The 13,720-nt window shown below is 41.2% G+C and overlaps 1 protein-coding gene, 1 long non-coding RNA gene and 1 other non-coding gene across 3 annotated transcripts in view; 2 read left to right on the top strand and 1 right to left on the bottom strand.

Moving 5' to 3' along the window:
• Positions 1 to 1,267: 1,267 nt before the first annotated feature.
• Positions 1,268 to 4,924, top strand: LOC105737655. The gene is made up of 4 exons (XR_001113344.2): positions 1,268 to 1,421; positions 4,120 to 4,231; positions 4,453 to 4,525; positions 4,737 to 4,924. It is a non-coding gene; the product is annotated as an uncharacterized LOC105737655 (long non-coding RNA).
• LOC115830729 lies at positions 4,290 to 4,378 on the top strand. The gene has a single exon (XR_004026281.1). It is a non-coding gene; the product is annotated as a small nucleolar RNA SNORD87 (small nucleolar RNA).
• MCMDC2 (minichromosome maintenance domain containing 2) overlaps positions 4,803 to 13,720 on the bottom strand; it is a 51,308-nt gene continuing 42,390 nt past the window's right edge. Inside the window, exon 15 of the mRNA XM_003274795.4 lies at positions 4,803 to 7,856. Within this exon, the coding sequence (XP_003274843.2) occupies positions 7,690 to 7,856 (167 nt within the window). The 3' untranslated portion in view covers positions 4,803 to 7,689. The remainder of the gene's footprint in view (positions 7,857 to 13,720) is intronic.

Raw genomic sequence — 13,720 nt, forward strand, 5'->3', positions numbered from 1 at the left:
GACTGAGGTGGGAGAATCTCTTGAAGATCCTAGAAGATGGAAGCTGCTGTGAGCCATGACTGCACTACTGCACTCCAGGCTGAGCAACAGAGGGAGACCCTGTCTCTAAAAACAAAACCAACCAACCAAAACACAAAACAAATTGGCCGGGCGCGGTGGCTCACACCTGTAATTCCAGCACTTTGGGAGGCAGAGGCGGGCGCATCACGAGGTCAGGAGATGGAGACCATCCTGGCTAACACGGTGAAACCCCGGCTCTACTAAAAATACAACAAAATTAGCCGGGCGTGGTGGCGGGCGCCTGTAGTCCCAGCTACTCGGGAGGCTGAGGCAGGAGAATGGCGTGAACCCGGGAGGCGGAGCTTGCAATGAGCCGAGATCGAGCCACTGCACTCCAGCCTGGGCGACAGAGCGAGACTCCGTCTCAAAACAAAACAAAACAAAAGCCAAAAAAATTAAAGAGAGATGACCTATCTTTAAATGAGTCAATTGTTTAATCATATGCTTTCATGTGTATTCTTTCTGGCAACAAGATCATAAACCTTTCTCCTCCAGCATCAAGCCCAGTGCTTTGCAGCCAGGATTCTATAATACGATGAGAAAAACAGAAGTAATAAGACATGGAAATCAATAGCAAATTACAACATGTTCATAAACAAGGTAGGTAACTGCTTTATGAATGCTATATATACTTTGTTTGTTTGTTTGTTTGTTTTGAGACGGAGCCTCACCCAGGCTAGAATGCAGTGGCGCTATCTTGGCTCACTGCAACCTCCGCTGCCCGGGTTCAAGCGATTTCTCGTGCCTCAGCCTCCCGGGTAGCTGGGACTACAGGCACGCGTCACCACAATTGGCCAATTTTTTTGTATTTTTAGTAGAGATGGGGGTTTCACCATGTTGGCCAGGCTGGTCTGGAACTCCTGACATCGGGTGATCCTCCTGCCTAGGCCTCCCAAACGGCTGGGATTACAGGCTTGAGCCACTGCGCCCGGCCTTTTAGGGCATATTCTGCTCGTTTGCATCCACTGCAAACTGGTAGATTAATCATTGACTAGCTCTAGCAGAGCTACTCCTGAGCCTGAAAATCCCCTGCGGGAAGTCGCAAAGCCCCCACATAAACTTGCTGTGTGGCACACAGCGTCGCCGCACCGCGCAACCAGAGCAGAGGGCTAAGGTGCGGGCCTCATCTCCTCTCAGCCCTCTCCCCAGAGCCCCTGCACTCAGCCCCCCTTCGCACTCGCGGAGGGGCGGGGCCGCGTACCGGAAAGGGCGGGGCCACCGGAGTGTCTAAGAGCTGCCCTCCGATGTCGCTCTTCCTTTCCCGCGCGACTGGCGAGGGGGGAAGAAGCGCGAAGAGCCGTCAGTCATGCCGGTGTGGTGGCGGCGGCGGAGCTTGCGGGCCCGTAGCTGGGCTCTGCGAGGTGAGAGTGATCGCGGTCTTAGGTCTTCCTCCTTTACGTGCCGGGTTCCTCCGCCATATGGGTGCCGAGCGCGGCTCCTGTCCCTTCCCCGGGCGCAGCGGAGCGGGCGGCTGCTGCGTAGGCCAAAAAGCTACGCTCCCGGTGCCCCCAAGGCCCACGAGCTTTCCCCACAAGCCATCTGCGCAGTCGCGTTTTGTGAGTAACCACCTGGGAGGCTTAGCTGACCTTTCTCCGTCAACACCGGTTCACTGTCCTCTGCTCAGAAACTGGTCAAGGGCCTTCTGACTTAAGGAGGTACCTGCAAGGGACCGTCGGGGGCTTCGTGCTCCACCCTGCCTTGGCCAGATCTCTCTTGTGTCCCCAGCAAAGCTGTGCGTGCGGCCTTGGCGGTTTCAGGCTCTTAGTAGGCAGCTTGTTTTCCTTAAAAGGGAGCATTTTATAAATAGGAAGGTGATTATCCCTTAGGTGTCAGGACGACCCTTAGTTAACCGTACTTTGTGAGTGGCTTTGAAATTGTAATAAGCGCAGTTTACTGAGTCATTACTAGTCTCGACCCATTCGTAGAGCTAGTCGGTATTTGTTCCTGGACCTTCCTTCGTAATACGCTCTAAAATCAAGGCATGGAGGTGGGAGAACAACACGTGCGAGTATAGGAGGCCCTTAGGCTAAATGCCTGCTACACACGGAGATGCTTGTATTTACATAGAGATGTGTATTTCTGGACATAATACAGAAGAAACCGGTCAGCAACTGGGAGGCTGGGAAAACCTGTTAGCTATTCAGAAACTTTTTGTGTGTGTGTGCCAGAGTCTGTTCTGTTTCCCAGGGTGGAGTGCAGTGGTGCGATCTTGGCTCACTGAATCCTCCACCTCCCAGGTTCAAGCAGTTCTCTGCCTCAGCCTCTTGAGTAGCTGAAATTACAGGCACCTGCCACCATGCCTGGCTAATTTTTGTATTTCTAGTAGAGACGGGGTTTCACCATCTGGCCAGGCTAGTCTTGAACTCCTGACCAGCCTGACCACTCGTGATCCACCCGCCTAGGCCTCCCAAAGTGCTGGGATTATAGGCGTGAGTCACCGCGCCCAGCCATAGAAACAAATTTTAAAATTTCATCAGTGAGACTTGGTATAGGTTTTTTTTTTTTCTTCAAATTTGAAATGCATTGCGTCGTCTGAAATAATCATTAACTGTCAAGAAGACGAATGTCATGGCCTATCCTTGAAATATTTTTGGTATTCTTATTTTTGAGGCTTCAGTAGCTTGAATTCTGTTTTCACTGGTAAGTGCTGGGACTTCTAAAAATTTCCAAACTAAATAATTGATAAAATTGGTAGTGCAGGAAAGTTCTGAAGCATAATACAAAAGAATCCACCCATACATTTGAGAACTATAATATTACCAATACCAGGATATCTATTGTTTACATTTTCCTGCTTCCTATTCATAGGTATCCACCATTTGGAATTTTGTGCCCATCAGTCTTTGGGTTTTGTTGGGGAGGGGGGTCGTGTGGATAGCTTTGTGGGTTTTTTTGTTGCTTTTTTGAGATGGATTCTCGTTCCCGTCGTGCAGGCTGGAGTGCAGTGGCGCGATCTCGGCACACTGCAACCTCCATCTCCCAGGTTCAAGCGATTCTCCTTCCTCAGCCTCCCGAGTAGCTGGGATTACAGGCACCCACCATCATGCCCAGTTAATTTTTGTATATTTAGTGGAGACGGGGTTTGGCCAGGCTGGTCCAGAACTCCTGACCTCAGGTGATCCACCCGCCCCGGACCCCACAAAGTGCTAGGATTACAGGCGGGAGACACCGTGTCCGGCCCATTTTTTAAGCTTTGTAAAAACAGGATTATGCATGTAGTTGTCTGTAGTTCCTGTGAATCATAATATTAAACTGAAACTTTTTTTGTTTCAGTTAATTTTTTTGAATTATTCAAACCAGTAGTTTATATTCCTAATATTGTGTGTAATATTTGCAGCATTTCAGCACATGAAAATGATTGTTTTTGCAAGGTCTAACCTTGTATGTCTTCATAAATCATTTCCTATTGCTGCCTGGCTCAATGATTTATTCTCCTGGGGTGCTGTATGACATGATTTTTTGCCCCAGTCCATGTTCTTTGCAGTTTTTAGTTAACTTGGGACTTAATTTTACAGGAATGTGTCCAGTAAAAATGCCAATATAGGTATCCCTGTTCTGAAACTGGTAGGTTTGCCGTTATAATGTTTTTAGGTGAAGGTCTTGACGTTAGTTTTTATACATCTGACCTGGCTCATAGCTCATCCTCGTCGAGCTGTGAGACAGAAAAGCAATGGCTGTGTACTATGACCATTATGTCTTAAAATCAAAACTGCCACAGTGAAGGATATCATGAAATGTTTCCACCATTTTCCTGCCAGTGCTAATGGCTCCTGTTTCCAGTTTGGAATAAGCTCATTTGTGGAATTATTAGGTGCTAATCAGACAAACATACTCAGTTACAGAGGTTTGGGTTTGTCAGTATTGGCTATCAAAAAAGCAGAAAAAGGTAATAGAATAATAGTATTTTTTTATTAAAAAGTGGTTTGGGAATCTGAAAGGTAAGTTGCAAGTACAGTTCCTAAAGGAATGAGATTCTCTTCTTGGACCATTCCTACATATAAGATGCCCAACAAAATGCAAATAAAAATGGGAATTCAAAATGTAATATTTAATTTCCAGGTGCAAGAAAGCCTTTGAGGTGAAGGTGTATGAAGGTCATCATGACAAATGTTTTCCAAAAACTTGTAGAAGGCTGTGAAAAAACTACTAGGATCACGCGGCATGTATCGAGGTACCTAAATTTAATTAATGTTAGTTATGTGATGTATTCTTGACAGATAGGTTTAATAGCTGGCACAATGATGACTTAAATTACTTTTTGCCGTTTACCCAGCTGAGGGTGTCTTTGAAGAAATAATTTTAAGACTGAGATGCCAGTAATGTACATTGATTAATTACTGACATGTATATAAGGCAATAATTTAATTAAGGGTGAATATTCTTTCTTTTTAGCATATAGGTTGCTGTAGATGAATGTTCTTAGCTGTCATGTTTAAAAATACTTCTGCTTCCTTCGTTACCTCAAGTAAGTGATTTGTCAAGCAACTATGTCTGCTGACAGTTCAGAAAGTATCTGATAAACTTCAAAGGGTGGGGGCAGATTCTTGTTGAAGTTGCTTTTGCATGTGTGGTATTCTCAACATTAATTTTTTGAGGGGCACTTGTGAATATTGAGGTTATATGAGAACTTTGAGTATGGAATGATTTTCACTGTGGTTTCTGACTTTGTTTTGGAGGTGTGGCATGCAGCATTTTGGAAGGAAAATTGAAGACTTGTTCAAGAAAACATGAACAGAAGCAAATGATGAAAATGAGCATTTTACTTGATGTTGATAACATCACAATGAATTATGGAGAAAAATACATATTTTGCTAACTTTTAATTGCTGAACAATAAAGTGTTTTCTTTTAAATCAACTCTAAATAGCTCCATTCTCATAGTCACTAGTCAGACCTGTTTTGAACACATTCGAAAGATAATCTTGTCAATAATTAGCTTATTTATGGGTGGTGATTCTCATTGAGGCTGACAGCTGGGGAGACATTGCTTGTACCTCTAGGTTCCCTGTCTGGCTTCCCCTTCAGAGCCTGCTGTTGTACCAGGTGGTTGGAATCTTAAAACTCTTTAATACCAAATAGCAATCAAATTCCCCCTTACAGATAAAGGTTTCACCTTTTTTATTCAGTTTGCTTTCATCTTTGTGAACAAAAAATTCATCCTAATACTAGTACATGTAATAACTAAGCAGTATGCTATGTTAAGAGAAATGACTGAGCAGACCAGTCTGTCTAGGACTAAATTGGCAAGAATTCTAAAGCTGAATTTATATCTGGGTGAAGGTTTAGAGCTAAATCTTTTCTCCTGTTGAGTACTAGCTTACAAATTCCTTTTACCAAGGTTATAGTTTTTATATGATAAATGGTATAAAACCTGTATAGCAACATCTTAGTCACTTCCCTCAGTATAGACTTGGGGGTACAAGTGCAGTTATGTTGCATAGGTATATGAAGTAGTTTGGAGTCTGAGCTTTTTGTGCAGCCATTACCTGAATGGTGTACATTGCACCCATTAATTTTTCATCCTGCACCCCACCCCCTTCTAATTCTCCAGTAACCTTTAAAATACCATTGGCATCATATTTAATGTTAACGAATTACCTCCCATAATTTCTGAATGTACACTTCTACTCTTTAATGAGAAATTTAAACATTTTAATTTTTTTGTGGTGAAGTAACCATCTTTGAGACTGAGGTTGGGTTTTTTGAGCTGGGGAGATTAAGGTGGCAGTGAGCTATGACTGCATCAGTACACTACAGCTTGGGTGACAGCTACATATAAATATGTATATATAAATATAGATAAGTAAATAAAAGCCATCTTGGTGCCATGCATGGTGGCTCACTCCTGTAATCCCAACACTGGAAAGCTGAGGTACTGAGATGGGAGGATAACTTGAGACCAGCCTGGAAAACACGGCAAAATACCACCTCTACAAAAAATGCAGAAGTTATCCCAGGGTGGTAGCATGTCCCTGTAGTCCCAGCTACTCGAGGGCTAAGGTGGGAGAATTGCTTGCAAGGTCAAGGCTGCAGGGAGCTGAGATGGCGCCACTGCCCTCCAAACGGTGACAGCCCATCTCAAAAATAAAAATAAAAAATAGTGTTTTTAAGCTTTCCAATTGTAAAAGGATCCTAGTTTTATAAAATAGGAATGTGTTTTGCCTTCCCCCCAAAGAGAGCCAGACATGTTTGAAATGTAGTATTTGAGAAGCACAAAATAAACGTCTTAACATTATAGAACTGTAATATGTAAATATTTTGTTGAAAACTACCTTTGTTGCCAGTCGTGTTGGCTCATAACTGTAATCTTAGCACTTTGGGAGGCTGAGGCAGGCAGATCACCTAAGGTCGGGAGTTCAAGACCAGCCTGGCCAACATGGTGAAACCTTGTCTCTATTAAAAATACAAAAATTAGCCGATCATGGTGGAGTGTACCTGTAATCCCAGCAGGAGAATCACTTGAACCCAGGAGGTGGAGGTTGCAGTGAGCCAAGATCACACCACTGCACTCCAGCCTGGGTGACAGAGAGACCCCGTCTCAAGAAACAAAAACAGAAACACTACCTTTGGCTTCTGAAAACTAATACTGTTTACTCCCTGCTACTAGTAGGTATTCAAGAATAGTGAACAACTTCCTCTGGGTCCTGTGGAGAATGGGAGAGGTCCAGCTGTGTAGTTAAGCATCTCTGTTAAGGGACCAGTTTTGAAAGAATTGATGCATGGTAACATCTTGGTTAATAAAGTGGGAATTTGGTAATGACATTTTGCTTTTCTGTGAATAGAACTGATCTTTTATTAAAGTTATGGAAACTGAACTAAAAAGGATTTATAAATTTTACAAGATGGATTTGTTTTCTCATGGTGCCCCTATCTTTTCAGAGCAGATATCTTCCCTCCAAAAATGAGGACTAGATTTGCAAGTTGGTTTCTTTGCCTTTTGGAACCTTTCTTGTAACCAGTTAGGGTTAGAGAGCCAGTTTGTAAGTTATTGGCTCCTTGTTTCCGTGTAAAGTATTTTTTTCATTTAACCTAGCATATACATATGGAAAACTTCCAAGGCTTTTCCCAATTCCATATTTAGGGCTTCTAAAACAGTAGTTATGTAATGGACATGCCAGTAAAAAGTATGAAAAGGCCTTACATTTGAAGCTTCGGGTTATATAAAGTATTTACTCATCAGTTTAGCAAGTTCACAAGTGGAAGAAAAATGTTTTAGAGTAATTTGTAGGTAAAGAGTTATTGCCATCTTGTGACAGTAGAGTGAACTACATAAAGGTTGCCATTTTACACACTGCTTAAATTGCAACATTCTTTACATTTTTACCTGTTCACCACTGGTATTCTGGGCTAACAGGTTTTTCTTTATAGTATTCTCCTTGACAACTTTATCATTTTAAATTGTCCACATAGTTCTAAGTTTTAAAATTCTGTTGGTTTTAGAGGTTTGGATTAGTATTTATCCCATTAGCAATTAGTTTTGATAGGACTATATTTTATATTTTTAAAAATAGTATTGTAACATATTCCTGTACAAAGTATTATCAAAGCATTACTTCAAAGTCACTCTCAAAATACTCACACTTTTTCTCCACTGCTTAAGTAGGAATTAACAAAAATTCCTTAAATTGCTTATTCATCACTAGAGAAAATAGTTGTCCCAGGTCCATATGTGGCAATAAATTGTTCCAGCTGTTGTTGGCACTGAGTCAGATAGAGATCCCTTTGCTCTAAGTATTCTTCATTATACAGTTCAAATGGAAATACTGCATTCGGAGCAACACAAAATACAGTGGCCCCTAAATGAAGAAGATAATAGAGTGTAAATGACAAATACTCCTTAAAATGACAAGTATGAAATCACATTTTCAACCAAAATATTTTAATGGAATCTTAAAAATTAAGTCTGAGCCCATGTGGTTCTGTGAAAAATAAAAGTTAAAAAATTAAGTTCTGACCTATTCAGTAGAGTATTTCAATAATCATTATTGAAATCTGACTCTTGTTTTCTGAAACCCAGAAAGCAGGTTCAGTAAATGCACAAACATTGGTACCAGGGCCAATGGAAGAAGTATCTTGATGTTTATATTTTAAAGTTTGGAACTAGAAATTTGTCTTCTACTGAAATAGTCATTATAGTTTTGAAGCTGAAGAGTGATGTGAGGAGGCGACAGGAGTAGGGAGAAAAGGTACTGGAAGCTAGGGAAATACTAATCTTTATTTGATAAAGGTTAAGTGGATGATCAAAGATAAAGACATTGTAGTACATTTCTCAGTTGTTAAAACCATTCACATAAAGGCCGACAATAAATCTATGGAAGGGTTTCAAGACCATTCTAGGGGAAAAGACAGACTCACTTTGGATTTGGCCATGATTTCCTGAATGTGACGTCAAAAGTACAGGCACCAAAAGAAAATACACATAAATGGGACCACATCGAAATTTAAAACTGCATAAAACAATACAGTCAACAGTGAAAAGGCAACCCATGGAATGGGAGAAAATACTTGCAAATCATATTTCTGATAAAGGGGTCTATAAATCCACAGTAAGAAAATAATCATTAAAAAATAGGCAGAGAACTAATATTTCTCTAAAGAAAAACAAATGACCAATAAGCACATGAGAAAGATGTTCAACATCACTAATCACTAGGAAAATACAAATCAAAACTACGATGAGCTACCACCTCACACCCATAAGGATTTATTATACAAATAAACGGAAAATGACAAGTGTTAGGATGTGGAGAAATTAGAAGCTTTGTGCACTGTTGGGAATGGAAAATGGTGCACCCACTGTGGAAAACAGGATGGTGGTTCATCAAAAAGAGTAAACAATTACTGTATGATACAGCAATTTCACTTCTGGGTATATACCCAAAAGAACTGAAAGCAGGGTCTTAAAGAGATATTAGCACACCCACGTTCATAGCAGTGTAATTCACAATAGACAAAGGTGGAAGCAACAGAAATGTCCATTGACAGGTGAATGGATAAACAAAACATTGTATTTACATACAATAGGATATTATTCAGCCTTAAAAAGGAAGGAAATTCTCATACATGCACAATATGGATGAACCTTGAGAACATTATGCTAAGTGAAATAAGCCAGTCATGAAAGGACAAATATATGATTCCACTTATATGAGGTACCTAGAATAGTCAAATTCATAGAGGCAGTAGAGTGATGGCTCCCAGGAGGAGCAGAGGAGGAAACGAGGAGTTTTTGTTTAATGGGTACACAGTTTCAGTTTGGGAAGATGAAAAAGCTCTGGCGACGAACAGTGGTGATGGTTGCACAACAGTGTGAATGTGAATGTACTAAACACACTGAACTGAACATTTTAAAATAGTTAAAATAAGTAGATTTTATATTTTACTTCAATTTAAAAATTGACCATGAGGAGGTAAGCTCTTCTCTTTTATTCATTAATTCATTGAACAAGCACTTAATGTGACAGGCCAAGAGTACAGTTTAGCAACTGTGCCAAGCAGTGCCCACCTTTCTAGAGCCTCATAAGAACAGCCTCAGACTTCTGACTGCTTCCTTTCCTACCTGATCTTCTCTGAAAGCTTACTATCTCTTAAGAACACTGCTTTCCTTATGCCTCTCCAAAATGAAGCTATTTTTTCCCAAACATGCCATATACATAGTGTCACAAGACACAGTCAGAGCCTAGCTTGCTGCCCCTCTGCTGCTTCCAGAACATTCTTTCCCATGCTTCCCTTTTGGTAAAAATCCTTTCTGCTTTGATGCTCAGTGCCACCTGGTTTTACTATCCTTCTCCTTCTATAGTCAACCAGCAGCTCTCAACACTGCTCAAAATCTTCCTTTCTTCCCTAATACCTGACATTCAGTGATTTTCATGTGGATGACCCATGTAACTCCCTTGCGATGTCCCACTTTTCCCTTCCACCTCACCCATACATCCCACAGTCATAGGAAACTAGTATCACCAGAAACTTACTTCAAAACCTTGAGTTCCCACTTACTTCAAAACCACAACCCACTCCCCTACTCTACCTCCTATGCTTCCAGTTCACTTGCTCAAATGTTTCAGGTCTACTTCAGAGACTCCAATCTGCTTCCTCTAATTCACTTCCTTCCTTAACCAGCTTAAAAGTCCCTCCCTTTAGCCAGTCCCCCCACTCCTTTGCCCCTCAGCACCACTCTGCCACACTCACCTATCAAAACCTCAACTCTGCACGAACCCAACCATTCACCTTGTGCTGGCACAAAGGCTGCTAGGCAGAAAATCACACAACTGGCATTTCTTCTTTTCCCTTTAAGTGAGTCACAGTAACTCCAAACGATCACCTGCTTGGCAACCCTGCTGAGTTTCCCTCGGACACTTCTCTTCTAGCCCCCACGATGACTATTATATTCCATTATTTCCTCCTCAAACTTTTCATTTTCAGCTGATGACATCAAGTAAAGTATATGGCCAAACTTACAAACCTACCTGGTTCTGTGTCCATTTTCTTCCCATCTGTAAAATGAAGAAGTGACCCATCTATCAGAGACCAATACATGTACCCTGGATCCTATCCCCCTCACCTTTTTTGTACTTCACTTGTTGATCTTCCTGTCTTTCTATAGTGTTATTAGTTTACTCTTTACTGAACATCATATGATTTTATACCTTCTATCTTTAAAAAAAAAAAAGTTCCTTCCTGAACCACACATCCTTCTCCAGCAATTCCCTCACTTCTTTCCTCATCTTCATAGTTTGTCTATGTGGGCTGTCCACATAGCCTCATCTCTATTCCCACGCCACTGAAATAGCTCTGATCATGGCTACCTACAACCTTTAGCTTACCGAACTGAATCTTACTCAAACTCTCAGTAGCATGTGATTCAGTTGACCACTCTGCCCCTTTCTGGAAAAACTCTCATTTCTTAGAAAGAAAATCACACACTTGATTTTCTTTCTACATTCTAGCTGCTGCTTCCTAGCCTCCTTTGTTAGTTCCTCCTCCACAACCCCACTTATAAATATTGGAATCTTCAAGGGCAGTCCTGGGGTTCCCACTAGTCTCTATCTAGGTGATTTCATCCATTCCTTGGCTTTGAGTACCATCTCTATGCTGGTGATTCCTAAATTATATTCCTAGGTTAGAACTTTTCTCTAAGCTCCAGATTCTTTTATCTCTCTATTGATATATCCGTAGGATATCTCCTTTAAAAAAGAAAAGTTATATATATACTCACACTTTTCCTCCACTGCTTAAGTAGGAATGAACAAAAATTCATATATATATATATATATACATATATATATATAAAACTTTTTTTTTTTTTGAGACAGAGTCTTGCTTTGTCACCTAGGCTGGAGTGCAGTGGCATGATCTTGGCTCACTGCAACCTCTGCCTCCCGGATTCAAGCGATTCTCCTGCCTCAGGCTCCTGAGTAGTTGGGATTACAGACGCGTGCCACCACGCCCAACTAATTTTTGTCTTTTTAGTAGAGACAGGGTTTCACCATGTTGGCCAGGCTGGTCTTGAACTCCTGACCTTGTGATCTGCCCACCTTGGCCTCCCAAAGTGCTGGCGTGAGCCACTGCTCCTGGCCATTTATTTATTTTTTTAAATTAGGGTCTTGCTATGTTGCCCAGGCTGGTTTCAAACTCCTGGGATCAAGCAATCCTTTCGCGTTGGCCTCCCAAAGTGCTGGGATTACAGATGTGAGCCACTGTGCTCAGTCTATAGAATATCTCAAAGTTATATCTATAATTTGATTTTTCTCCCAGCTCTTTTTCTTTCTTTCTCCCCAATCTTGGTAAATGACATGATTATCCACCCAGCTACTCAAGGCAGAAACATGGGAGTTTTCCTTAATTACCCCCTCTCCTCCCTTCCGCTGCCCCCAACTCTTAAATCTAGTTCATGAGTACAACCTATTGGTTTGTGCATCTAATGTGTATCTGTAATTCACTAATTTCTTTCCATTTCTACTGACTCTACCTAGTTGAATCTCTCATTATCAACTAACTGGACTACAACAACTGGTCTCCCACTTTCTGCTCTTAACCATTCTCCACACCATTCTCCATACCTCCAACCCATTCTCCATACCAACTCCAAACATGGTATTTCAAAAATATAATTGATCACATTAGTTCTCTGTTCCTCATTACATTTGGATTACAATCCCAATTTTCTACCATGGTCTGTCTGGTCTTACTTTTCTCTCTAACCTCAACTATGATGCTTACTCTGCTTACTATGTTTTAGCCACCCTGGCCCTCTTTCAGTATTTTGAAAACATCTGCATATGTGGTTTCCCTCTAACTTGACTTCTCATTCTTCAGCTATCTGCTTAAATAAATATCATTTCCTTGGAGAGGTCTCCCTAAAATCCAAAGTAAGTCGCTTCCATTGTTCTTTCTCATAACGTCTTATTGATTTTCTTCATAGCATCGATCTCAATTTGTATTATATATTCATTAGTGTCTTTTTTTTTTTTTATACAGGGTCTCACCCTGTTGCCCAGGCTAAAGTGCAGTGGCATGATCATGGCTCATTGCAGCCTTGACCTCCTGGGCTCAAGCCATCCTCCCACCTCAGCTTACCGAGTAGTTGGGACTACAGGTATGCACCATCATACCCATCTATTAAAAAAATTTTTTTGTGTGTAGATGGGAGGTCTCACCATGTTGCCCAAGCTGGTCTCGAACTCCTGGGCTCAAGTGATTCTCCCACCTTGGCCTCCCAAAGTGCTGGGATTACAGGCATGAGCCATGATGCCCTGCCATGTGTTTACTTTTTTTTTTTTTTTTTTTTTTTAAGACAGAGTCTTGCTCTGTCGCCCAGGCTGGAGGGCAGTGGTACGATCTCAGCTCACTGCAACCTCCGCCTACCAGGTTCAAGCAGTTCTCTTGCCTCAGCCTCCCAAGTAGTTGGGACTATAGGCACATACCACCACACCCGGCTAGTTTTTGTATTTTTATTAGAGACGGGGTTTCACCATTTGTCCAGGCCGGTCTCGAACTCCTGACCTCAAGTGATCCGCTGCCCCGGCCTCCCAAAGTGTTGGGATTATAGGTGTGAACCACTGCGCCCGGCCCATGTGTTCACTTTTTAATGTCTGTTCTCTCACTAGGCTGTAAGTTCTACCAGGGCAGAGACTGCAACTTTTTTTCACTACTATGTAACTAGTGCCTAGCACCTAGTTATCATTCAATAAATATTGACTCACAGATTGGAAAAAAGATCATGAATATTTAGTTCAAATAGTGATAATTATGAGGCATATTATGAGAACATATAACACACTATAATTTTAATACATCAATCCTCAAATTATAATTAACCTCAAATTACCTTTACAGTTTTACTTTAATATATACAGCCATACCTCAGAGATATTGCAGGTTCAGTTCCAGATTACCACAAAAAAGTGAATATCACAATAAAGCAAGCCACGTCAATTATTTGTCTTCCCAATGTACATAAATGTTATATTTACCCTATATTGTAGTCTACTAAGTGTGTAATAGCATTATGTCTAAAAATAAGATCCAAACATATCTTAATTTAAAAATGCTTTATTGCTAAAAAATGCTAAAAATCATCCTCTTCCCTCAAGAGTCATAATCTTTTTGCTAGTGGAAGGTCTTGTCTCCATGTGGATGACTGCTGATTGATCAACATCAG

The sequence above is a fragment of the Nomascus leucogenys genome, chromosome 16 (genome assembly GCF_006542625.1).
Source record: "Nomascus leucogenys isolate Asia chromosome 16, Asia_NLE_v1, whole genome shotgun sequence".
In the NCBI taxonomy this organism is placed as follows: Eukaryota; Metazoa; Chordata; class Mammalia; order Primates; family Hylobatidae; genus Nomascus; species Nomascus leucogenys.